Source organism: Cyprinodon tularosa, unplaced genomic scaffold (assembly GCF_016077235.1).
Source record: "Cyprinodon tularosa strain WSP-4 unplaced genomic scaffold, ASM1607723v1 ctg733, whole genome shotgun sequence".
Lineage (NCBI taxonomy): Eukaryota > Metazoa > Chordata > Actinopteri > Cyprinodontiformes > Cyprinodontidae > Cyprinodon > Cyprinodon tularosa.
Window position 1 is genome coordinate 250,453 of NW_024039489.1, and position 26,891 is coordinate 277,343.

Sequence of the window (26,891 nt, forward strand, 5' to 3'; positions counted from 1 at the left end):
CATGCCTTCCAAACCGGCTAAATATGGGATAAAAATCTGGGCAACATTTGATGCAAACACCAGCTATGCTTTGAACATGCAGGTTTACACTGGAAAGCCGGTTGGAGGAGCCCCAGAGAAGAATCAGGGCACAAGGGTCATGCTCGACATGGCACAGGTTCTCAGGGAACAGAACATAACCTGTGACAATTTTTTCACAAAGTACAACTTGGGTCAGGAGCTTCTAAAGAGAAAGCTCACAATGGTCGGAACTGTCCAAAAGAACAGGGCTGAACTCCCTGCTGAGCTGCTGGTAATCAAGGACAGGGCCCCTCAATCTCCCATGCTTGCCTTCACAGATACCACAGCCCTAGTGTCTTACTGCCCCAAAAAGGCAAATAATGTTGTGCTCATGAGCACTCTGCACAAAACTGCTGAAATCAGCGCAAGAGAGGATCAAACACCAAGCATGATCCTTGATTATAATGCCACCAAAGGGGGGGTAGACAACTTTGACAAAGTGACAGGGTCCTACAGCACCAAACGGATGACTGCGCACTGGCCATTGGTCATCTTTTATAACATGAGCCATGTATCAGCCTACAATGCATTTATCATCTGGACGGAGATATTTCCTGACTGGAATGTGTCAAAGCTGTACAAGAGGCGCATCTTTCTCGAGGAGCTGGGGAAGGCGCTTTTGACGCCGCACATCAGACGGAGGATGCACCTGCCAAGGACCCTAGCCGATGCAGCCACAGTGAGGGAGATCCAGGAGAGGACTGCATCAAGTACACCAATGCGTGAGGTAAGTAAGTAAGTAAGTGGGTGTGTCTGTGTGTGTGTATTTGTTTGTGTGTGTGTATGTGCGCGTGTGTGTATAAGTGTATGAGAGTGTGTGTCTTGGGATCAGCAAAAAGACACCATAGTAAAGTAATCATGGTCCTCTTGTTTATAGATTGCTGCTGAGGTGAAAAAAAAGAGGAAGAGGTGCCAGGTCTGCAGGCCATCTGACGATGCAAGACAAGCATGACCTGCTCGAAATGTGCAAAATTCATTTGCACAAAGCACAGTGTGATGACATGTCACTCGTGTGCTGTGTAGATGTACAGACAGACAGACAGACACACACGCACATACACCTTGTTCATATTGCAATTGCTTGTTTTTTTGTATTTTTGTATTGCGACTTTGTTCATTTCTGGTTCCCAAACAGTGCATGTATGTAAAAAAAATATTTAAATGTTAAGTTTCAACGTTGTGTAAAACTATTGTGTTTTATATGTTGGTCTTTCAAAAGTAATAAAGTGGTGAAACATTAAAAAAAGTTTGAACATGCAGGTTTTTTTTTTGAAAAACGAGTGAATTATCATAATTGGATCATTACCTGTTAGAGGTAAGGAACACTATTGGACTAAATATTCATAGAATAGTTAGTAATGGAGTTAGCAATGAAATATTAAGAATGCTTTTGGGGATTTTTTTTGGTTTCAGACATCTTTTGGATAATTAAACATGCACCGGGTCAAACTGACCCGGGAACAGCATTGCTGTTCCTAATAAATGAACATAACAGGAGGGTTAAAGGAAATGATTACATCCTGTTCAATAAATGATCAGTGTTTTTAATTAAGAGTAATTTTCATGTGAATGTGTTTTACTGGAGGCATCCATGTTTGTCAAAGAACACTACTGCCACCTACTGGTTTGTGACGTCACGGTGCGGTATCGGCTGTTGATCAAGTCCCAGTGCTGTATCTGGTGTTTGTCACAACGCGCTATTATCCAAGTCATCTTGAAAACATTCTTCTTCCAAATGTTGGCTACATATTACGGGTTTTTTCTCTGGCCAGAAGTTCGATGGCAAATCCTCCCTCTTCAAGTTGGCGATCCAACGACCAACCCGTCCGTGGAGGATCAGGAATCAGAAAGGTGAAATAACCCTTTTTTTTCACTTTTCCCCGATGTATTCCAGCATCCAGCTGCCATGCACGTGGGCATTGTCAGTTTCACTATAGCTCTGGTGAATTTCAATGGTGAAGTCCTCTGGAAATCTTCAACAATTGTTGTTGATTGCAGATGTGTCTAGTAGTTCCCATTGATTTAGCTTGTAAAGCGGGGAGAATGGCGCTAGGCTTACCGCACCGTGACGTCACTGCTGGAAGATGGCAGGAGGGAGGGGTTAATATATTTGGGCAAAAATGGCCGCTCCAAGCAGCAGTGATCACGACTCTAAATTCATTAAATCTCTGCGAACGTATTCGTTTTAGGTATAATGATCCATTGATTATTCTTTGCTGACCAAACTTTTCATTTAAAACCTGTCAGTCTAGACCAGGCATCCCCAAACTCGGTCCTCGAGGGCCGCTGTCCTGCAGGTTTTAGAGGTTTCCCTGCTTTAGCACAGCTGATTATCATGATTGCAGTAGAGCTGAAGCCTATTAATCAGCTTTCAATTAAAATCAGCTGTGCTGGAGCAAGGAAACCTCTAAAACCTGCAGGACAGGGGGCCTCGAGGACCGAGTTTGGGGATGCCTGGTCTAGACAAACGTCCATAACAAGCTAATGGAGCTACCCCCTCTGTTAGATGCGTGCAGCTGACCTGGAATCTGTCTGAAGGACACTTCCATGATTAAATACTGGTTTTACACTGAAACTATACAGATAAATTGAAGCCAAATGAATGATTGAGATTTAATTAATCAGGAAACCGCTCCAGTCTCAAACATTTATTCGTATTTTCCTCCCGATTTCCTGTTCATAGTCGTTTCTATAGAAACGTAGGTTCATCTTATTGGCTTTTTATAAACCTCTGCCCATCTGGAGTTTTTCAGACCAACTATAAGGTCAGGTTGTTACCTGGTTGCCCCCCATCCGGTGGCAGGGGCCCATTTCCACATTCCCTCCATTGGTGTGTCCCATGCTGTCGATGCAGTAGCTGGTCTCAAACCCTCGGATCTGCGCTCACAGAAGCAGCAATTCTAAATCAATCCCTGTGATTAGTAGAGCAGAATAGGTAGGACTGCATCAGGCTTACCTCCCCCCACTCCACGTTCTTTGGAGGAAGAGGGTAGTGATGTGGGATGTCGTAGGCGATCTCCTCCATGAACCATTTGAAACTCTTGCATCGATGCTCCTCTCTGGAAAAGGTTTAAAGCAAAGTGAACCATTTGATCCATGATATGATTAACTTGATTATTTTCCCTCAGCTGAAGGAACTAAAATCAAAGTAAAAGACAGTTTTAGGGGTGTAACACGCCCTCATCAAGTCCCATCAGACGTTCCCATCAGCTGCAAACCAAGAGAGACTGAATAAGAATATGTGAAGATAACTTAATGAATTCAAGGAGGGATTTTATCCACCATAGATGCTTGAATTTGAATGTATAAAAAATTTTATTGAGTGAATTTTGTCCCAGTATTTGCAAATAGCACATTTTGTAAATGGGAAAAAAACCTGCAATGTAGAGATGAAACTGTGAAAAAGTCTCAATAAAAGTAACTGCAGTTTTCTGAAATCATTTTTTCTCTTTATTTCATACTAGACTCTTCTTGAAACAAGATAATCTGCTCTTGCTCAGTATATCAATCCCAAAACAAGATAAAAAAATACTTTTTGGACCAGATCTAAGACTGTAGGATGTAATTAGATGTCGATGTTTGCAGCGTTGTGTTTCATTCCTGATTAGTTCAGTTGTTTACATTTATAATCATTTCTTTCCAATTCATTATTTTAAGGTTACTCAGAGTGTTCATATGACTGTTTAAGAGTTATTCTGATATTCAAGTCTTAACAGAAATAAATAAATCGTGAAACAAAGACATCAGTGAGTGAAATGACCCTCTGGGTTTAGAACCCAGATTAAAGTCTGATCCTCCATCAGGATCTGAGCTGCAGGGAAGCAGGTGGTTCTAAGGACAGATTTGATCACTAATCAATGTGATGCTAGAACAGTATTATTCCATCTGACACTGCAAAATGGTCTAGAAATATTCTTAATTTCAGCAGGTAAAATAAGATGATTTGCCAATGGAATGCATCTTTTACTCTTAGAATAAGATAATTAGATATAATGTGCTTGAAATAAGACAATGCAATTGTTTTTTCCTATTTAAAATGTTAATTATCTTGTTCCATTGGCAGAGTGTCTCACTTACCTCCTCAATCTAAGAAAAAAGGACTTATCTAGATTATGATTGTTTGCAGTGGGAGAACCACATAAGGGAGGCAATGTTGGTCTCTTTAGATGTGATCATGATGTTAGCAGCAGTTCTGTATCATTGATTGATTGATTGACTTTACTGATCTCACAGTGGAGAAATGTACTCGTTACATCAGCTCAAATAGTCAAAGAAGAGGAATGTGCCAAAGGAAGAAAAAGGTGAATACAGTACGTCCACAGGTGACAGCTTTTTTTTTAATAGCAGGGTTATTAAATAGGGTGTTTACATGTGCAATAACCCCGTCTAATAATCCATACAGTGTTTGCTGGTGAACTGATTAGACAGAAAGGAGGACTGACAGCAGCTTAGCCTTAGCTGCTAATAACTTGATGCCAGAACCAGTTCTGTACCTGAAACGCTTCAGATCGCTGATGTCTCCGTAGGCCAGGGTCAGAGTTTCAGGACGGCTGGCGTAGAAGTAGTCCTTATAATCATCCCACCACACCTCCACCACACGGACGTAGTTCTGGGTGCAGACAGCAAAGCATGAAGCCAAAGCTCAGGATGAAAAACTAACACAGAAAAATAAATAGCGTCACTTTCTAAGTAAACCAACTGTGGAAAAAAGATTTTAAATGCTCAGCAGGCATGTTTGTCACATTAGATCCCCCCTGTACATCTGTTGGACGTCATCAGCCGTTCTGTTAGAGATGATGGTGGCAGGCCTGATAGATTGACTTTCATCTTTAATATGGTCTCAGAACCTCTACTGTTTTACTCCGTGTACTAAATCAGTTCCCTGACCGTGAACAGGACCCTGTGAAACATATGTGGACTTTTCTTAGGTCAGACTGTCTCTCTAGGAGAGGGTTTGGTTTTTCTCTGGGAGCTAAACCCTGTTCTTTAGATCATCTCATAAATCCAGGACTGTTTTTTCTCTTTGCATTTCAAACTGTTCTCAGCGACACCTTTAGCTGTGGGAGAAATAAAACTTAGTACAGGACAGGATGCCTGATGCCAGCTTCGATCGCTGTTCTTATTCTGACAAGAATTTTACAACTGATCTCCTTTAACTGAATTTATTCAGGCAAATATTTCATTTTTTATTTGAAGTGTTTTGTCCTGCCTCTCTCCTAGTTATAGTTATGGACTTAGTTGTTACTTTAACTAACTCGATCTGCTAACCTTTATCCTCTAAGGCATGAACACCGTCTCAGAGCTCATCTGTTTAACTGTTTCTTTCCCAGACAGAGTCAGCTGTAGAGCTAGTTTAACGCCACCTTCTCTATCCTAGAAAGTATTTATATATCAGTGATTCTATGTTGAACCCCAGTCGGCCTCAGCAGATGGCCGCTCACACTGAGCCTGGTTCTGCTGGAGGTTTCTTCCTGTTCAAAGGGAGTTTTCCTCTCCACTGTCGCTACAAGCATGCTTAGTGTGAGGGATTGCTGAAGAGTCAAGGATAGAATGCAAGCAAATGATTGCTGTGTCCATGTGTTCATCCAGGAGAAATAAATCTTATCTTGTAAAGTCAGCTGGTTTTCACACTTTGAAAATGTAATCTGACTGGATGATCTAACTGAGTTTCCTCTGTATGGATCCTTCAGATGACGCGTTCTGAATCGACAAATTAAACGGAATTGATAGACAAACAGAGCTGCAGCTAAGAATGACCTGGAAAGAAAACCCGTCAAAGACAGATATGCCTGTTCTACATAATCAGCAGGTGGATAGTCCCTGCTGATGGATAACATTCCCACAGAATAATGCTGCCACTCCTTTATTTCACAATAGAGGAGAATGATTTGCTGTGTTAATTTTTCTGCAGTTTATCCAGTATTAGAAAGTCTGAGGAGTTTGAATGATAGTGCAACACCACGACCGGTGTTTGTGTCGAAGCTCCTGAGGCTTCTGCAGTCCTACCTTTAGCGTGGGGGAGGAGCCAACGTGTGCAGGTGGGGGGTTTCCCTGCCAGCCCTGCAGCCTGTAGATATGGCCGACACGAGAACATGGCACAAAGAGCAGCTGGCCGCCGCACTGCCAGATCTGCAGGACGAACCGGGAATCATTACGACAAAACAGACCTTCAGCAGCCAGACGAACACCACAGAGACGTCATCATATAATATCATACCTTATAGGATATTTCAAAGTTCTCTCCTCCCCATATCTGCAGGCCGGGATCATACAGACCCAGCTCAAAGAAGAACTCTCGCTCTATAGCAAAGAGACCTCCGGCCATTGCTGGAGATCTACAGCGACAGAAAACGTACATCAACAAGCAGCTGATTAGCTACTGCTGCCTTTTAGAGGGAGATTATTAAGAAAACACAGATTTGAAGATGAGAATTAATGGGAGGCGATGTGAGCATGAGATGATCAGACAGACAGAGTCCCCCGATGACATGAGATTAAAGAGGAGGTGAAACCTGCCTGTAAACCAGAGGAAACGTCCAAAAAGCCAAACCCAGACTTTAGATGCAGAACCTCCAGGCCTCTCCCGGGGAGACAGAGCTGAGCTGCAGCTACTGCCCCGGAGGGCCGGGGGTCTACTGTGGGCTGAAAACAGCTTCAGTCCAGCTGAGCGGGAAAATCCAGCAGATAGCAGATCGTTTAGTAGGTTAGTTATGAAATTTGGTTGCTTAGATATGATATACATTACATCGAGCTGTCCTTATATGGTTTTTAGAGGCGGCTGGAACGTAGTGTATATCATAAAGAAATATGGTCAGTTATTCCAGTCCAGGTGAGTCAGGAGGTATTGCTGATTGGTACCTATATGGCTCAGTTACTGTTTTTCTCAGGTTTTTTTCCCTGTCTCCGAGCGGGATTCTCTTCCAGAGCATGCTCCAATCCCACGCTCCTCTAGCAAAGCCGTTCTCGTCTCCTCCACCTTGGGGCTCGATGTTGAACCTCTGGCCGTGGATGGAGTCGATCAGAGGCACCGTACAAACAGTTCTGACAGTAGAGGGGGGGGGGGGGGGGGGGCGTGCAAACAGGACACATGGAAGGGGTAGGGGGGTGGGAAGGGGGTGGAGGACACCAACCGAGACGATGCACGACACAGCACAGAACACGGAGGGTGTGGGAGATGGAGACAGAAAAAGATCAGGGGTGAGTTGAACATGCTGAGTGTAAGTACCGGTAGGGTTGGGTGGTATATTTTCTCTTGGCCTTCTCTTTCTGGCTAAGTGGGACTCTCTTCCAGAGCAGGCTCCAATCCCAGGCTCCTCTAGCCAGGCCGTCCTCATCTCCACCCTGCTGGGGCTCCATAGTGTACTTATTACCATCTATATAATCTATCAGGGGAACTGTGCAAACTGTCCTACATGTAAACACACACACACACACACCTTGCATTGAGATGTGAGGCTGCATGGAGGGAAACCTGCTCCGTTATTGTTGCAGGAAAAATAAGACAAAAATGTTCATGAAAATGGAAAAAAATATACATATACAAAATGTCTCATACTTTAGTAATGAGACATTTTATATATGATAAGCAGATAAATAAGCAATCCAGAAATAACACTTGGAAAAATGTTTCAATAAAAAAAAAATGTAAACTTTTAAATTTCTCTGTTTCAGATTAAGATTTTTAATGTAATTTTCTCTTTTCTTTTTCTCTTCACACTATTGGTCCGCTGGTTGAGAAACTCTGGATCGAGCTCAAAGTGAAGAGAATATGATGCTTAAAACTCAATCTGGCAAAAAAGAAAAATAAACATTCTATCTACAAAACCTGTAAAAGAAAGATATGAAAAAAAAACTTTGAAAACCTGTAAAAATAATGAAAAAATAACATTTGAAAGAATAAAATCTACAAAAATAAAATTGATTTTTTAAAAAGCGATTTTAGAAAACAGCAGAGTATTTTTGTTTTAAACAGTTTTTAAAAGTATCATCCCTGGATTTCTCTTTATAATGTAAAAATACATTCTGTGAACAATTTCTATTTATTACAGGATGTCTTTTTATTTTTCTTTGCAACAATAATGGACCAAATTTACCTCTATAATGTAGCTGGAGCAGAAAAAGCTGCATCATGATTATACTTCAGTAATGAGCAGCTACATCTCAATAAATCAGAACAGCATAAACATAATCCCAACAGAGAATACATTGATTACAGATTATTGATGATGTCTGGCAGATTAAACACTGATCTAGACAATAAAAAACATTTCATTGTAATATAATGACCTTCATGAAAACAGTTATCATCTACGTCCCCTTCCAGGAAGATGGAAAGTCTTCTTTCATAGATAGAACTAAATTCCCTCAAGTGATAAATAAACATGTTAAAGAGCAAAGGGACTCTAAAAAGATTTTTTCTAAAAGTTAACCACAGAACACACCGAATCCGATTTTGCGTCCAATTCGACAGAAAATTGCGCCTTAAAGGTCGTGGCGTTTAGCGCTCATTGGAAGTCAATGGGGATTATTTTAGTCAGACTACGCAGCAATTCAGTGGCAATTTCATGGGTCTGACAGGAAGAGAGACACAGTTACAAAGTAAAACACATCCGCCTTGGGAGAAAATAAAATCTGTGAATCTTACGGGGAAAGAGTAATTTCTGGAGTCTCACATCATGTATACAGTAAGCAGGACAGACTGGAGCAAAAACAATGAATGAAACATTAAAAATAGAAAACTTTCTCCATGACAGGAGTTCAGGAGGACAGAAAACAGATAAAGTAGGGACAAGTAGTGAACAGTGCAGTTTATCAATCTCTTTTGAAAAAAGAAAAGCAATAAAGTAAGGTGGAAGAAAACAGTCTCATTGGAATCTGCCTTTTTTTGTACACCGAACTATAAACAATACATTTTTTGGCAACTGAATTTTTTTGCAACTAAATTGTTTGCAGTTGAAGTTTTTGATGCTGATTTTTTTGCATCCTATTTGTTTGCAGCTTAATTTTTTTGCAATTGATTTTTTTTGCAGCTGAATTTTTTATGTAGCCGAATTTTTTGTAGATGAATTTTTTTGTACATACATTTTTTTGTAGCTGAATTTTTTTGCAATTGATTTTTTTTTTTGCAACCAAATTTTTTTGTAGATAATTTTTTTTGTAGATACATTTTCTTGTAGATAATTTTTTTGCAGCTGAATTTTTTGCTGCTGACTTTTTTTTTTGCGGCTTAATTTTCACCAGAAAAAAAATTCAGTGTAAGGCATTCTCAATGTGTAAAAAAATTCAGTGTTACAAATACATTGTAAAACAAAAAAAAAAATGTGTTTAAAATTTGGTGTACAAAAATAGGCAGATTCCAATGAGACTTCTTTTCATCCATACTTCTCTATCTGCTCTATAACAGATATGATAGTGAAGCATCTTGCTTTATTGCTGCGCTGATGATTTATTATTTAGCATTTTTTAGTCATTTGTATAACCTTTCATGATCTGTCAGAGTCAAAAGTGGGAAATTGTTTTAATGTGTGTAAAGCACAGAGACAGAAGTGAAAATAATCTGCACAGATCGGCCCATCCTGCCTAGTCAGACCCTCTCTATACGCGGTCAGTGGGACGTGGGAAAAAAATCAGATCAGAGATTAAAAAGTCATACGCAGCCGGTGTGTTCAGGGCTTTATGCGTTACATTCCTGCTGAGCTTCACTTCTAAAGGCCTAATGAGGACAGCAGTCAGAAAACGGGTCCAGCCTACCTGTCCTCTGAGATGGGCCCAACAAGCGGAGCATACCAGTTGATTCCAACCTCACAGTGAGCATCCAGGTAGATCAGAACCTACAAAATAAAAGCATGCTCCATTCAGCAGACGTTTCCTCTGCGGTCTTCCTTCTATTCTTTCCACTTCTTTATAATGCGTTTCCATCCTGGCACTGAAAGGCATCACAAACTTCACACTATTTGGATGTTTCTCAGTCAGAATGCCTCTTATTTTGACAAAAGAATAATCCTAAAAACACTATTTTCTAAGTTTTTAGGGGATGAAACAGGTTAAAATTAAAATCGTAGCTCATGCCATTAAACCAATAGGTTTTAACGGACTTTACTAATTATTAATCAGTCATTCACTGTAACCATGAGTATGGGTAAAACATTACTAGTTTATTATTAGCCCTAATGCAGTGACACTGGGTATGCATGCGGCCTGAGAGGTCAGGATGTTTTACTAGAAACATTCTAATCCAGTCCAGACTGACCTGGAGAGAACATGCAGGAGGATGTTTTCCTTGGCCTATTAGTGAGATAAAATGTTTTCCTGTGTTCCTGCCTGAATAGGAGGTGAGTTCAGAGAAATCTTCTACCAGCGTCTATGCTGTAATGTTTAAGGTAGGGGGGACAAAAAGCAGATGGCTCCCTACTCTAGACAAGCGTGAAGGGAGGGTCACGACAGACAAAAATGATTCACACAGCCTCCTTCATGCTGTGAACGAGAGACCTGCTCTGAGTGTTTCTCTGCTAAAATCTAAGTCCTTGATGAATGTTTTTTCTTGGGAATAACCAAATGTTCAAGAGTGATAAAGTTTCCTTATGCAGTGGGTGGGTTCGTTGCGTGTGTGTGATTTTGTATGGTATAAATGTATGTACTGATATGCCCCAGTCAGATCTCTATCTCTCCCTCTGAGGACGTTAAATAAATTTGAACATTATTGCTAGCAATAAAAGCCTCAGACTGTGTTTCCCAACTTTACAAACGCTAATGCTTGATCTAAGAGGAGAAAGGTGGAGCAGCAGAAGGACAGAACTGAGATGCTGAAAAGCCTCAGCTCTGAGTCAGAGCGCTGATCAAACCCGCTATCAAAGCTAATTCCCATGCTGAGAAACAGACAGAGCAGCCGCTGATACCTGTCCTTTGGTGGCCTTATTGGCTCCGATGCTCCTGGCCTGGATCAGTCCCTCCCTTTTATCATTTCTGAAGAGTTTCACCAGGCCGTTCCACTGCTTGATGTAATCCTCCAGACGCTCCTTCAGATGGACTGCAGCCACACAGAGAACAGACATTTTCACAACCACTAGTTACAGTCAGACTAATTGTGATTAGATGGAAATATGTCAGAATGTGGAGAGGCTGTGGCTCATAGTTTAGTTACTTTAGTTATTAATGAAGCTGGTTTCTATATAATAGCCTGTAACATATTCCGGTAGGCACATTTATCTGTGCTGCTAAATGCTTTTTTATCTTTAGGAGCAGATGATCTATGCCTCAGCTTCTAAATGAACAGCAGAGATGAGAAAAACGTCTGAGTCTGTCTGATGAGGGAATCTGGAGCTTTGTTCTCTTCCAGACATCCTGCGCTCACAGGGAAATCTATGGGACCGGCATCACTACCGACTGACTTAATCAGGATATTTCTGATTGTTCATTGGGACAAACATCTCTGACATTATATCAGTCCAGTCAGGAAGCATAAGGCAATTATTTCCAGACTAAATCAGGGTCAGGTGGGCCACAAATGGTTTGATGAAATTTGGTTTTCTTTTTTTTTTTGGGAACACAGACAGAACTTCAGAAAATGAGAACAAGAGCAGGTATTTGGGAATTAACAGCCATTTTGATGTACTTAAAAACGAGGAGCAGCGGAGGGAAACAGACGTAAAACGCTGGAGGAGAAAATATCTCATAAAGGAAACTGTAGTTCTATAGATAAAACAAACTATAACAGGTCATCCTCACATATTAATCCACTTGATAGAAAGTCTGATTTGATAAAATATCCAGTAAAGCTCTCTGAGGGCTGGCAGTGGTTTCCTGCTGCTTTGCATAGCGGCTAAGAATCAATATAAAACATTTTCTCCAAGCACCACAATATAAAATCTACTATTTAGTTAATGTAGGTATTTATAAATTGTTTAATCAACGTTTTAGTGGATTAATAATGATCAGAGATCTCTCTCTTTTCTTAATATATAAAGTAGTGCTGTCAAACTATAAAAAATTTTAATCGCGATTAATTGCATAATATCAACAGTTAACTCAAGATTAATCGCATATTTTATCTTTTTATTTTATTTTTTTTATTTGGGCATTTTAAAAAATGCAAATGTGCAATAATGTAAAAAAAACTTGCTCATACAATAAGTTTTTTTTAATTATAATTTTTTTAAAGCACTTTTTTTTTTGTTTTTTTTTTTTTGTTTTACAGTGTCCTGTCTGGCAAGGTGGCAATAAGAATAATAATAGGGGTGCATCTTGTGGGGCGCGGGGGCTAGTTCGGGGGTCCTTGGGGCTCGGGGGGGTGCTCGGCGCGGGGTGCCTGGCGGGTCTGGCCCGGGGGACTGTTGCCCCCGTCGGGGCGGGGTCTGGGGCGCCGCGGGGGGGTCCTGCGGCGGCCGCGTGCGGTGCTCTTGGGGGGTTCTGTGCTGCTGCTGGGTGGGGCTGGGCGCCGGGCATCGGTTCTTTTGTGGTGCTGGCCGGGGTGCTTCTGCTCTGCGGGGCGTCGGGGTGTGCCCCGTCTTCCGGTGCCGGGTTTCGGTGGTTGGCCGTGGCGCTTGCCGTGGTTGCGTCGTCCGGGGGGGGGGCGTGGGTGGTCGCGCCTGTGGCCGGGGTTCGTGTGTGTCTGTTGTGGGCTGGTTGCGGGCGTCGGGGGTCCCTTTGGAGCGCCCCCGGGTCGGGGTGTGGCTTCGCTCTGTTGGGGCGGGTGCCGGTGGCGCGTGGTGCGGTGCATCGTGCGCGGTTTGGGAGTGGAGGGTTGCTCGGTGTTTGGCGGCGGGGGGGGGGACGGGCCGTGGCCGGCGTGGCCGTCCTCCTCTTGGCGGCCTGTGGGCGGTGCGGGGCCGGAGCGGGGTGGGTCGTGCTGCTTTCGCGCCGGGCGCGGCGGGAGTGGTGGGGTCGCGTCTGCTGCTTTCTTTTTGCTGCTTGTGCCGGCTTCTGGCGGCTGGGGCGGCCTTGCTGCTCTGGCTCTCTGGCGTGCGCCGGGTGGGGCTGCTCTGTCCTTTGCTTTGCCTTGCGGCTGTGTTTGCTGTGGTCGGTGGGGGCGGGGTGGTTTCGTTGTGTTTTTGGGTGGGGGAGTCCGCCTGGGGGCTAGGTTGGTGCCGTCGGTGCGTCCGTGTCGGCCTTCCGGTGTTGTTTCTGTTGGGGCTGCTCGGGCCCCCGCATCCCGGCGGTGCGCTGCCGGGGGGATTCCTGTTCGGCGGGCTTGCCTGTCTCCTGGGAGGGCAGGCATGTTGACTTTTCTGGGGAGGAGCATCTGGGTGGAGGGGTCCTCGTGGTGTGGCGGTGGGTGTTGGGCACTGGCTTGTTTGCGGCCGTTCTTCTCCAGTGAGGGGGAGAATATTATAATTTTTTTTTTTTTTTTTTTTTTTGTGTGGGAGGGGGTGTGTGGGCGGGGGGATCGGGGCTTGGAGTGGGGCTCGGGATTTGCACTTTGCTGTGTTGTGTGGCTTTCTTCTTCTTCGGATTGGTGCTGTGGGACCGGTGTTGGGGGGGAGTCGTTCGGGGGCCGGGGTTCGGGGTGGGGGCGCTGGCGCTGGCGCCGGCGCCGGGGGTTTTTTGGGCATTGCCCGGCCCTACTGCGGGGTGGGTCTGGGGTGGGTCCTGGGGTCTGGGATCCCTGGGGCGCATTGCCCTTGGGCGGGGTCCCCGGTGGGGGTTCGGGGGTTTGGGTTCTGTGGGGAGTGCTGCTTGGGTTCTGGGCCGGTGTACGCCCGGCTGTCTGTCCCTGCTGCCACGGCCTCTGGTGTGCCGGGGTGCCTCGGGGCCTGCTGGGCTGGGGGGGGGGCATGGACATTAACACCTATGGCAAGTGCTTACCCCCTCACGGGTTTGCACTCTGTAAGTGGGGGAAGGGGAGGGAGGGGGAGTAGGTATGATCTCGGCCTGGATGTCTTCTGTCGCTTGTGTGGTGAGTAGCTTGATTGTTATTGTAGGGGAGGGATTACATCTCCGGAGGGGGGGTGGGGGGTGGTGATAGAGGGAAGGAGATCTTTGAAGGGCTTCGGGTCTGGCTCCCTGTCTTGGTCCTGGTCCGTGCTGCCCCCTGGTGGGGCTTCGTCCGGGGTGGGGGCTCTGCGTGTTGCGCGTTGGCTGGCCGGCTGGGGTTGTCCCCCCCCTTATTCATTTATTTATTTATTATTATTATTTTTTTTTTCTTATCTTCCTTTTATATTTTTTTATTAATTTAATTTATTTGTTTATTTATTTATTTATTTTTTTTATTTATTTATCTACTTATTTATTTATTTATTTTTTTTTTGGATGGACAGGACGGGGGGGTGGTGGTGGTGTCGGCTCCGTGCCCGGCTGGCTGGTGGGTCCTGCTGCCGGTCCCGTGCCCCCGGGCTATGGTGGTGAAACTGGTGGGGCCCCCTTCTCTGGGGGGGCTCTCGGGGAACGGGGGTGCCTATTGGAGTCAGCGGGGGAGCTGGCTCCCTGGGAGTGCAGCAAGCACCCCAGTCCTTTGCTCCCCATCCCCGAAATCCTCCCTCTGCCTGCTCCATCACTCCGCCACACATGTAGGTTTTTGGGGAGGGGGTCGTTACTGGAGGGCCACACCTTCTGATGACGTCCCCCACACCAATTTTATTTTGCATTTTAGACACTTCCATCTACATCTTTTTCACAACACACATCTATGTAGGGCATTTTCGGGGGGTGGGGGTCAGGGCCACAGGGGGGGGGGGCTTATTTTATGGGCCTCACCACGGTCGGCCTCCTCCATCCCCTCTCGCATCTAGACATTGAGGGTTGAGGGTTGTCGAAGGGGGGGGGGGTGCTGGCACCGTCTATCTCCTGGAGGGGGGGTGGAGTGTGCCGGACACCCCCTCTTGGTACTCCCAGTTTTAATTGCATCTGAGAGCAACACGCAACAACACCACATCCGAGCGGGCGCAGGGAGGATCGGGGTCTTCTCACACCCCTGTTGTCCGGCTGCCGCCTGGAGTCTGGGGCCTGGAGGAAGAGCGGGCCGCCTGGTCTGTGGTTTTGGCTGGGGCTGGCTGCGGGGCCTAGGTGGCCTGCTGGTGGCGGGGCTGTCACCTCTGCTCTCCCCAAAGAAGGTTGGATGGAGGGGCATGAAGTGCCTGGTTGAAGGTTTTTTTTTTTTTTTTTTTTTTTTTTTCTCTTTCTGTTCGGGGGGGGGGGCGGTTCTGGTTGGGTGGCCGGCGCGGGATGGGTGGGCCCCGGTCCCGGGGGGGGCTCTTGCTGGGGGTGGTCCGGTCCGTGTGCGGGGTGGGGGGCTGGGCTTGAAGCAGGAAAGAGATGGGTTGGTGTGGCGGTGTCGCCGCTCCCCTCCCCTCACATCCGGATTTTAGGTTCACTTATGGGGTCATCCGATAGTCCCGGGACCGACCACCGGTGTCACCGGGTTTTTGGTCCTGGTATTATGGATGTGAGTGTTATGTGTGAATGTGTGTCCGCGTTGTTATTTTCTTTATTTATTATTATTATTATTTTATTCAATTTTTTTTTTTTTCCTGTGGTACGAGTGGGGGCACTAGGGAGGGAAGGCATGATTGAGATGGTGTGTTTTTTTTTTTCCTGTGGTACGAGTGGGGGCACTAGGGAGGGAAGGCATGATTGAGATGGTGTGTTTTTTTTTTTTTTTTTTTTTCTCCCAGGTTGGGGTCTCAACCGCACCCTCTCCCAAATACATCTCAAGTCTCCGCTAAGTGCGGAGCCCATTCCCCCCGTCCTGCTCTCCCTCCGCTGGCTGGCGTCGGGGCTCACCGGTGCACTGGTGGAGCTGGGGGTGGATGCCCGGGGGACTGCTGGCTCATTCCTGGCGGCCTCTCCGCTGGCCCCGGCCGGCCGGGGCTTTGCTGGGGCTCCTGTCTGGGGATCGGGTGCCCTTGGGGCCTCGGATCCCTGGGGCCTGGGACTGGATCCGCTTCGGGGTGGGGCTGGGTGTTGTTCGGGGATTTTCGGGGTCGGTGCCGGTGCCTTCGCTACGATGCCGGTTCCTGGGCGGTGTTTCTTTCCTATGCCGGTTCTGTGGTACCGGTTCGGGGGGGGGGGGGAGCTGCACGGCATGGTGGGGTGCGGGTCTTGGGTCCTGTTTTGGGCTCCGGTTTTTCCGCTCGCACTTCTCCTCTTGCCTATTTATTTTAATTGTAATTATTAATTAATTAATTAATTAACCTATTTATTTATGTTTTTTTTTCTCTTCCTCGGTGGGGGGGAGCGGTTGCGGGCGGGTCGGTGTCTGGTGTCCGCTGTCGCATTGTGGGGGCATTGTTTTTTTTTTTTTTTTTTTTTTTCTTCTTCTTCCTTTGGGGGTGTTTGGCATGTCTGTTTTCTCGGGGGGCGGGCGGGCCTGCTGGGTGGGGGTCCTGCTGGCGGCGCGCCGCTGGTGTGTGGGGGTCCGGGCGACTCCGGCGGGGGTAGTGTTGGGGGGCCGGTCTGGGTGGGCTGGCTGCGCTGGCTAGGTATTCGGGTGGGTTTTCCCTCCTGGAGGCATGGCGGGGCTGCTCTGTTCCCGCTGATCGCGGCGGGTGGGGCTGCGGGGCGGGTGGGGGCGGGGAAGCCTGAGTGTTTTCCTGGGTGGTGCGGTCGCGGTGGGTGTTGCGGCCGGTCGCCGGGGCTTGGTGCTGGGGGGCGGGGCGTGTTTCGGTGCTCTGTGGGGATGGGGCGTTTCGGTCGGCGCCGTGGGGGGGCTGGTGTTCGGTGCCCGGCACTACTTCGGGGTGGCCGGCTGCCGGCGGGGCCCGCGGACTCGTCCCCGCGGCTCCCCGGGGCGCCGGCATGGCGGTGGCTGGGGGGCGTCTTCGTGGCTGTCTCTCCTCCTGCCTTGGTGGGGGTCTGGTTTCCGGGGCTGGCCCCGCCTTGGTGCCTTCGCTTCTGGGGTCCCCTTGGGCGCCTGGGGCTTTGGGTCTCCCGGCGCTGGACTCAGTGCTCTGGGGGGTGTGCCTCTCCGGCTCTCCACAACCACTATTGAGCATTTTTTCTATGGTTAAAACTTTACATGCACAAGTTCACCCTCACAAACAACTACAGGTGCTAGGCTTCAGGTACTTAGAGATTCACTTCCAAACAGAAAACCCACATTCATATCTTCAGGTAACACAGAGTACATGTCAGACTTAATAATATTACGTTAGCGATAGTTTCAAGGTGTTTGCTTTATTGTATATCTCGTACCATGTTTTTTGGTTGTGCTGTTCTTTTTTTTTTTTTTTTTTTTTTTTTTTTCCATCTCATTACAGGTGTTGAAGCAGACTGAAAATGTTTTGTCATTGTCTCCTTCCTATCTCCTCTTTCTTTCATCTTTTGTCCTGTTTTTTTCTTTTTCTTTTTCCTTCTTCTTCTTCTGTTTTTCTGCTCTACTTACATTGCAGTGTCCATATGAACTGTAAAACTCCCTGCATAATTATAACAAAGCAATTTATATACATGAAACAAGTGGAGCAGTATGGCAATTGCCATACCGCTACACTTGTGAAAGTAAAATCTGTTGGGCTCCTTTTGGCATCAAGACAATTATTCTTTTAAAGCACTTTTAAAAAACTAGAATAAAAATATCCTGGTTTAAATTCCGGCCAATAATTATTCAAAAATTGTAAAAAAAAATTACAAAACTACAGAACAGTAAACAGTACTTCAAAGAACTCCATAAAATTACGTTTTTTCTCAAACATAGGACAAAAATAAAGATGTACTGTTAATAAAGTGCACATTCCGTTATGAAATTCAGATTTAATTCAAATAAAATGAAGTTACTCACAAAATAATAAATAAATCAAACGAATTTACAATAACTGGGCTTTGCAGTCATCTCAACAACATAACATTTTACATGTAGAACATTTTCAAAATGCTTTAATATTCCTTTGGTCTGAACAGGAATTGCAGCAGCAGTGCATTCCACATGACTTAATTTATTTCTTTGTCTTGTTGGCACTAAGCCAGTGAGACGCTTGTTTCTTCTGGACAACATAGACAGACGACTCGGGTTTTGTCAAGACAGCCTTCTGGGATAACTTTAAAATGAAACTTATCATTCAGGATACCTCGTCTGCTGGCCATTTTTGCTCATTCAAAGCCCGGGTCTGTTATGCTGCGGACTCTCCCAAAACTTAGCGTTCCTGAAGCTACGGAAAGCGCCGAGGGTAAAACAAACAGTACAGCGAGCGCTGCAGAAAAATAAAGAACAAAAGCGCACGGTGCGTTTGTTTTGATGCGCGATTAACGTGCGTTAAAAAAAATGTCGGCGTTATAGTCTAAAGCAGTTAACGCGTTAATAACGCTTTAAAACTGACAGCCCTAATATAAAGAAATCCATCCTTTTTAGGTAAAACCAGTGCAGTTTAAAGTCTTTAAATATTCATTTCTATTCATTTAATGCTGACAGCTCTATTGAAGTGATTACAGCCTGCATGTAGAGCCTGTCTCCCAGACAGCTCCAGGATCAGCTCCTCTGATTGGTTGATGCTCCAACATGCAGATATTTCCCAACTGATTGCTGCAGTAGACTTAAAAGCTCAGAAAGCTGCAGACTCTGCAAACAAGGGGAAGGCTCTCTGCTCTGGAAGATTAAAAGTCGTCTCCTATAGACATTGGATGTAAACCAAACGTCTAGACGCTCAAACCAAACTTGTTTGAGCACGTCGGACATCCTATGTGGACAAAAGTGTTGTGTTCATCATAGAGAAGCGGCTGACTCTCAAACATCACTGTCTCATTCATTTTAAGTCGAAGGGAAGCGGCCGTTCCAACCTTTGCATTTTTCCCGAGTGGTGCACGACTTTACACCACTGAATAAAGTGAATGTGATTGGTCGATTATCAAAGGAGTGATTGCTGTGGCAGAAAGTTCCCAAGCTTTTTGATTTTGGCTGTTTTGTCAGAAGCATCTTGCTAACTAGTTAGCAACAAAATGGTGACTTAGAAACGACGCTGTCAAGGAACGCTATGGACAGAGGAAACATGCAAGAGGAGGAGTGTTTAGTGTCGGAGGTCGTGGATGAGTCTCCCCCGTCATCCATTTTTTATTTAGAGGAGGAAAGCGGGGACGAAGATGTTGTGGAAGAGGACGCCAGGGCGGCAGAAGCTTGGTTTGGTGTAGAAGGCTTCCAGCCGTACATGTTTGAGCCCTTGTCTCGCAACGCTGCCAGTTCTGTTAGCTCTACGCCTGCTGAAGACACAGACGTCCATCCCCGTGAACACTGGGACGCAACTCAATGGGAAAGGAAAGGATTCTGATTTCAACCGTTGCGTATATTAGCTGCAACATATGAATCAAGATGCTGTGACCGAAAAAATTTGATTGACAGATGACCGTTGATATATGATTGGCCAAATTCAGGTGTTCAGGCTGACGTAGAACTAACTGGCCTGCAGAAGATAACGAAAGAATCTTAAGACAGGATTTTTTTTTTTTTTTTTTTTATAGAAATTTTCTAAATTTTGGAACAATATGGTCTGATACATTTATACATTTAGAGTACATTTATATACATGTTTAAGCCCAAATGATTTGACATCTAAATATGACTTCCCTACGACCTTAAATCTCCAAATAGCTCTACATCAAAGAATTCCTTCTTATTAAATCTCAGCTCTTTGTTCTGAATTAGGGAAAAGAAATAAGTTTCTCTGTGACTCTATAGAGTCCAATGTTATGGATAATAGTGAAAGTTCTCTTTTTTCTTTTTTCATTTATTGCTCCGAATGTTTTCTTTTTTGAGAGAGGTGTTGTTCATCACTATATGAGGTTAAATTGAGAGGATAAAACATACAGACGTCCAGTGTACATTTCCTTAATAATAAAACAGTAAAGTGGAAGTAATCACGAAGCAACAACAAACCCACCTTTGTTACTGAAGTCGTCTATGAGGACGATCTCAGCCAGATATCTCCTGGGCGTCCTCTTGATGACGCTGTGCACGGTCCTCATCAGCGTGGACCAGCCCTCGTTATGGAACACTATGATGACGCTGGAGGTCAGCAGCCGGTCGTCATAGTGCCAGTATTTACACCTGGAGAGGAGGAGCCCATCAAACACAGTCAGACCGAGTCAGGAGGAAGAGCTGCAGGCCGATCGCGCAGACGTCCTTAAAGGAATATCAACTAACCAACTTGGTCCACTATGGACGCCTGAACACAACAATAGTTTAAGATAAATGTTGGAGCAAGAACACATCTGGATCTACCTGTAAACACCACCAGGAGGCGCTATGGGAGAGTCAGAAAACTGGGGGGTAGAAATCTGCACAAATTAAAAGAAAAATGTCCTCCCATTTGCTATGCAAAGATAACTTTTTATAATATATTTATAGAGAAAACAAAGAGGATTTGGGCTCTTCCTCTCTGACGATGTAATCAATAATTATCCCACCAAGGCTGGTAGATCGATCTGCTTCTCCTGTTTCTAAAAACGACCTGTAAGAGTCTGGCTTTCCACTTTAAAAGTGCTCAAAAACATGTCTGCATGTGGTCAGCGACATGATGATGGCTGACATTAAGCCCCACCCACTCTGCACAGAGAGATTCGATTTATTTTGTTTTGTTCTGATCTTTAAGGGTTTGTTTTAGAGCTTCAACTAACAATTACTGAGCAAATCGATGATCTGTTGATTATATTTTTCAATTAATTGATTAATAATCTGATATCAGAAGGTTCCTTAAAGAAGAGTTTTATTAAATTAAACCAGGTGAAGCTAAATCTGTTCCAGGTGAGGAGTTCTGGATAGAACAGATTAACAGACGGAAAACATTTTTTTTATCTTAAATCAAAAATGTTTAGATTTCCTTTTTTTTTTTTTTTTTTTTTTTTTTTTACAATCTTGATACAATTGCTGCACTAAGCGGGTCTCTCAGGCAGCTAAAGGCATGTTTTACAATCTCTATCCTCCAATTATCAATTAATTGATTACTAAATTAGTGGACGATTATTTTTATTAATCAAAATTAATCCACTTAATTGTTTAAAATATAATCTGGAATAACCTCCCAGAAAATGCTGAAAGCCTCAGTTGCTTTGAATCAGGAGGTAAAATGTATTTGTTTATAGCGGCCTTTCAAAAACTATATAAACATTTTTACTAAAGTCTAACCTTAGTTACATTTTCTTAATCCTCACATCTTTTTAAAGTCATATGGAAGCGGCTGTTCCAACGGTTGCAGTCCCAAATTCTTATTTCTGATTCCAACCGTTGCGTATATTAGCTGCGACATATCAATCAAGATGCTATGACCGAAAAAATTGATTGACAGATGACCGCTGAAAAATGATTGGCTGAATTTAGGTGTTCAGGCTGACGTAGAACTAACTGGCCTGCAGAAGATAATGAAAAAAAAAACCCATAGATTTTAAGACAGGATTTTTTTTTTATAGAAATTTTCTAACTTTTGCCACAATATTGTCTGAAAAAGAGTACATTTATATACATGGTAAAGCCAGAATGATTTGACATTTAAATAGGATTTCCCTCAGACTTTAACAGAGGTGTGAGGAAATGTGATATTATGGATGCAGCAGGGTGTTCCCAGATACATTTAAAAACTAAACCTCCCAAACTCTAAAGGATGGAAAAGGTGTGACTCTCTTTGTTCAGTAAATCTCTTCTACTCAACCATGAATAAGACGGTTTGTGACGCCACTACAGATATTTCTACATTGACCCATGGCATAGGCGAGGGCTGGAATTTGTAGCGTTCTGTACTCATTTATGTTTTAAATTAGTCCTTCATTTGAGGACAAAAACCTTTCAGGAAATTATGACGACAAAGATGAAACGATTCAAGAATTACAGGAACTTCAGGTACGTCAGCAGAGCCCTGCAGTCACTGATGCTTCACTTTCAGTTGGATCTGAGACACACCTTTGTTGGCGTGGAGCCGACTCCTGCCTGTAGGCAGTTTTTCCACCATTGCTCCAGCAGTTTACGCCTGCCAAGCTGTGGCTGAGCCATATTAACCTGTAGACGACTGTATCGCTAATGCTGTTTTTGACCAACAGGAAGGTCCTGATTTTCCTGCCTCAGACCCAGAAGGTGAAACATGATGGTTCTGCTGGGGAACACCGAGGGTTATATGTTATAAAAAAAAATAAATAAATAAAAACCAGGCTTTGAGCTGCATCTCCAGAGTAACAACGCAGCAGGAGGATTTTATTAAATATACCCGTCTGGGTATTTTATGCAGATTCCTAACCTGATTTAGTCTCCAACTGAAGCCATTTAATCTCCGTCTCCTTTCCATTTTATTCCCATGTTACTAACCGTCTAATGTTTGCTTTTTCACTTCACGTAACGTTTCATTTTCACATCAATTTGAAGATGAATCACAAACACCTTTAATATTTGAATGTTGTATTTTAAGTTTGTATCTACTTCCTGTTTCCTTTCTTTGCATTTCTTGCATTGAAGAAATTAGCTAAATATATTTTAGCATATATCCTACTTAGCTAGCTAAAGAGCTCATTACGGTTGAGGTACATAAAATGAGCCACCACCTAACCGCATCTGCAGCATTTATACGTATTTATGTTCAGCACAAGCAGCAAGCTGACAGCACCACACTACAGGAGGAAGTAGAAAAAACAGCCTGTAACATTAACAACGCCTCTTTGTGCTGTTCAAGGCCAACAGTCATTGCTTTCCTGGAGTTTTTCCAAAATCTGTTGATAATGGTGATATTTATGGGCTAAAATCACAGGATGTCTTCAGATGTTTACATTTGCGAACCTTCGCCAGCAGGAGCTGCTGCTCGCTCGCCATGTTTCCTGGAAGCCCAAAATGACGCAATTTAAATTAAACCCGGAAAAACAAAAACTTTCCCACTTGTTTAGAACTGGATACAACAGACTGAGAGATGTTTTTTTTTTATCTTAAAGGCACACTGTGTAACTTTTGGCCACAAGGGGTGCTAGACCTGTAACTGCCCGTATTTTCCTTCTACTAAACAGTGAAAATAATAAAGATTTACGGCTTTATACCAGGAGCAAAGGGTTAACTTACCAGTCTAATAATAAAGTTGCCTACAGCCTCCGCTGTTCCTTCTGTCTTGCTCTGACTTCCTCGGAGCTCAAGGAGAGCATGCGCTATATTATTAATAAATTAATAGTAGCAAAACATGCAGAAATGAACATTTAATTTAATATGACATATTAAAACAATCCCCATCAGCATCCAGCATATGTGGGTTTCTTCCCAAATATTTTCTATTTGTTGTGGATCTTTGTAACAGAGATATCTAGGATTATAAAAAACTGTTTTGTTTCTTCTCTACCTCCAAACTCAGCATCTCTGCATCTATTCCAGCAATAAGAGGTTTGTTTAGAAGTTGTGAGAGGCGCTCTTGGAAGTTTTGACTCGATTTGCTGAAACTTTTAAGCTTCTCAGTATAAAATAAATATTTTGATGAAGATGAGAAATCTGCTTCCTTGTTGGTAGAAATACCATTAGTTTGCATCCAATCATTTGTTTAACGCTCTTAGTTTTGGGGAATATTTAAGAATTAAGCTCTAATTTGTAGTTACCGATCTGTAGTTACTATATTTTTATTCGACAAACCAGATCTTCCTCATGTTCTTTTTCCTGTTATGTGCAATTGCAATTGCAGATCTTGACCTGGCCGGACCGGAGCGCTAACAATTGCTCCGTATTTTGAGGTGCAGACGGTGACGTCCTGAGGAGTAGCGGTGAATGTTTGGGGGGGGGGGGGAAGCGCTCTGTCAGCTAAAGGCATGTTTTAGAGTCTCTATACTCCAGTTAACGACTAATCGATTACTACATTTGTTGACGGTTATTTCAATAATCGATTCATCTGATTAATTGTTTCAGCCCTAAAGGGTTTTATCTGAATAACTAAAATAATTCTGCTCACCTCCTTGCTGGTAGGTCATTCTCACTGACTGGTTTACTTATATTGGACTAAGCCTCAGTTATAGAAGTAGTTTTAGTTTCAGACCTTTGACCTAAACACCAGCAGATAGCAACAGATAAACAGCTTAAAGGTTGCTATCCGCATGTGCATGAAATAACGGGATAGGAAGGACATAAACAAGGATGGAAAACCTAAAGCAGGATCCTCAAACCTCTACAGATCCCAGGAGATGAAAGTGAAAACCGTGTGGAGGTGAGTGTGACACAGTACTCACTCTTCATGGCGTAAATCATTGATGGTTCTGTCCAGGGAGATCATGTCACTGGCCACCATGTTGAAACCAAACTCCTTAATGGAAGCCTGGACCGAGTCTTTGTACTCCGGACCCAAAACGAAGGGCTTGGCTCCCTCCCCTGGACCCCCAGGGATTCCCTCAGCTTCAGGCTCCTTGGGCTCAAAGTTTCCCAGGATCCCTTTCCTGAGCACGGGGCTGTTGTAGGCGTGCGTCTGAGGTTTGAATGTGACATACTGCTGCTGGATGACCTGCTTCTGGTCCGGCTGCTGCTGCTGCTGCTGCTGGCCCTGAGGGTCGGCTCCTCCTGGAGGAAGCAGACAGAAACCAAAGGATCAGGCTGAGAAGCAACATCTAGATCGATCATTAAACATAGACCTCCCTCCTCTCTTTAATAAATCCTGGTTATTTCTAAAGCTGTGGTTTGTTTTTCCTTTTTATTGGTCTCACCATCCTATTTATACTTTAACCAGAGAGAACATCTATAGTTTCCACTCCTACATCGGCGCTAAGCTTTCTGGGTAATTAATAACTGAATCACCATTGATTAACAGGGATGTTTGGCTCTGAGTTGTATCAGTGAATGTTGTCTGGTCTGCTGGCCTGAATCCAATCCGGATGTCATTCCTGTGGTTATTGCTCCCTCCCATTACTGCTATAACAGTACTGAGCAAACCCAATCTGCCTGGTCTGATTAAAGAATTACAGGACAACCTAAACTCAACCAACCCAGCCCATAAAAATCACAATCTCACTGTAAATGTCCAAAGTCACATTATTTGACATTTATGCACCAGTATCTCACTCTGGGTGCAAACCATAATTTAATGAGGATTGATAGCGTAATGCTGGTGTAGAATTTGTTATTTTTTTGCTTTTAAGCTTTGCGTTTGCTCAGTTTTTTAGTAAATAAAGTATTTCTGTGTCTGTTTTCCATAACAACAACATGAGACCAGGATTACATCTCTGCACATGCGTACGTATCTGTCAACAAGCTGAAGAACAACTCTACAACCTCAACTTAAAGGAATAGTACACCCAAAACATGATTAGCCTTCATTTTCTACTCACCTCCATGCTGAACAACACTCTGGAGTACTTTTTTGATATCTCAAATGCATCTGGAGATCTGGGAGACTTCTTGCTGTCTGCTGACATTCAAATAATGGAGGTCTATGGCGCCCGAGACAGAAAGGTCCACAAAAGTCCACAAAAACTTGTCAATATTCCTCCATACTGCTCGTCCAATGTAATCCAAGTGTCCTGAGTGGGTAGCATCCAGAATTTACTCGAAACGAAGTCATTTAGAACGTTTTAGAGCCTAAACAGTAGTGTATAGGATTTCCTAATAGCGCCCCCATGCGCGCTCACGATTCTACGGAAGCCGGCAGACCAAACCAGCGCATTCAGCTCGGCAAAGAACTCATGCTCTTCCTCAACACTGAAGTCCTCAGACATTTTTCTTTCGTTGTTTCTTTCTTTGCACAGGTAAACAGCACATTTCTTCTTCTACGCTTGCATTATCGGCAGACCAGACGCTGAATGCGCACTTCCTTCCGGTTTGGTCTGCCGGCTTCCGTAGAATCGTGAGCGCGCATGGGGGCGCTATTAGGAAATCCTATACACTACTGTTTATGCTCTAAAAACATTCTAAATGACTTCGTTTCGAGTAAATTCTGGATGCTACCCACTCAGGACACTTGGATTACATTGGACGAGCAGTATGGAGGAATATTGACACGTTTTTGTGGACTTTTATGGACCTTTCTGTCTCGGGCGCCATGGACCTCCATTATTTGAATGTCAGCAGACAGCAAGAAGCCTCCCAGATCTCCAGATGCATTTGAGATATCAAAAAAGTACTCCAGAGTGTTGTTCAGCATGGAGGTGAGTAGAAAATGAAGGCTAATCATGTTTTGGGTGTACTATTCCTTTAAGGCAGCTCCTTTGTTTCCTTCTTTCATTAATGGATGAACTGATGAATACTGATACTGTCCGGCTATTGTCGTCATGGTTACCAAGGTCAGACGCGACAATAAGAACCCCATTAGTACGGACGCTTAGAGAATATTACCCTATTTTATCAGGATCAAATGGGTTTTGGTGCCTTTGGTAAAGGCATATAACTTTTGATTAAACCTGATCTTAGTGCCTTATTACTGTAGAATCAAGAGAATAAAAACATTGAACCTGTCTGACAGCATGAAGTATGATAAAAGAGCTCAGAAGCAACATATTAATCAAAGGAATAAAGGAAAAACAGTTACTGAAATCTGTCTAAATGTGACAAAGCTTTCAGCCAACTGAGATTAATCTAGAGGCAAAGCAGCAGTAGAGGTGCTGCAGTCAGAATTAGCTTTAGTTAAGCTCAGTCTTCATTCAGGTTCCTGTATTAATGGAGAACAAACATCCAGACATCAGCTCATCAGGCACACATGCAGCCGTACCACAGGCCGACCTCTTTATGGCTCAGAGAGGAGAAGGTTTTGGAGTGGCCTAGTTAAAGTCTGGAACTAAACGGGAGTTTATGGATGTGTGGACTCTCACCATGCTTCAGTCTGATAGAGTTCAGGTCAACCTCCACCCCCTCCACCCGGGGCCAGGGGACCACAGGCTTGAAATGATCCACCAAGTCCTCTTTGGGGAGGAAACTGTCCCCCTGCTTAGAACAAAACACAACATGGAAAGATGATAAATACAAACAGGCTGGATGGAAACATTTAAACCAC

General features: G+C 44.1%; 1 protein-coding gene across 3 annotated transcripts in view; it reads right to left on the reverse strand.

The window, feature by feature from the left end:
- The window catches only part of galnt7 (UDP-N-acetyl-alpha-D-galactosamine: polypeptide N-acetylgalactosaminyltransferase 7), a 35,005-nt gene that overhangs the window by 5,798 nt on the left and 2,316 nt on the right, over positions 1–26,891 (reverse strand). Inside the window, exons 2-12 of one of the 3 annotated variants that reach the window (XM_038269662.1) lie at positions 26,710–26,824; positions 24,145–24,469; positions 19,854–20,020; positions 10,956–11,086; positions 9,811–9,890; positions 6,919–7,101; positions 6,278–6,395; positions 6,067–6,189; positions 4,554–4,669; positions 3,017–3,119; positions 2,839–2,937 (exon numbers count right to left, since the gene is read on the reverse strand). In XM_038269662.1, coding sequence (XP_038125590.1) covers positions 2,839–2,937; positions 3,017–3,119; positions 4,554–4,669; positions 6,067–6,189; positions 6,278–6,395; positions 6,919–7,101; positions 9,811–9,890; positions 10,956–11,086; positions 19,854–20,020; positions 24,145–24,469; positions 26,710–26,824 — 1,560 coding nt within the window. Of the gene's footprint in view, positions 1–2,838; positions 2,938–3,016; positions 3,120–4,553; positions 4,670–6,066; positions 6,190–6,277; positions 6,396–6,918; positions 7,102–7,285; positions 7,469–9,810; positions 9,891–10,955; positions 11,087–19,853; positions 20,021–24,144; positions 24,470–26,709; positions 26,825–26,891 lie in introns of all 3 variants that reach the window. The other 2 variants (XM_038269664.1, XM_038269665.1) reach the window with 2 other exon arrangements.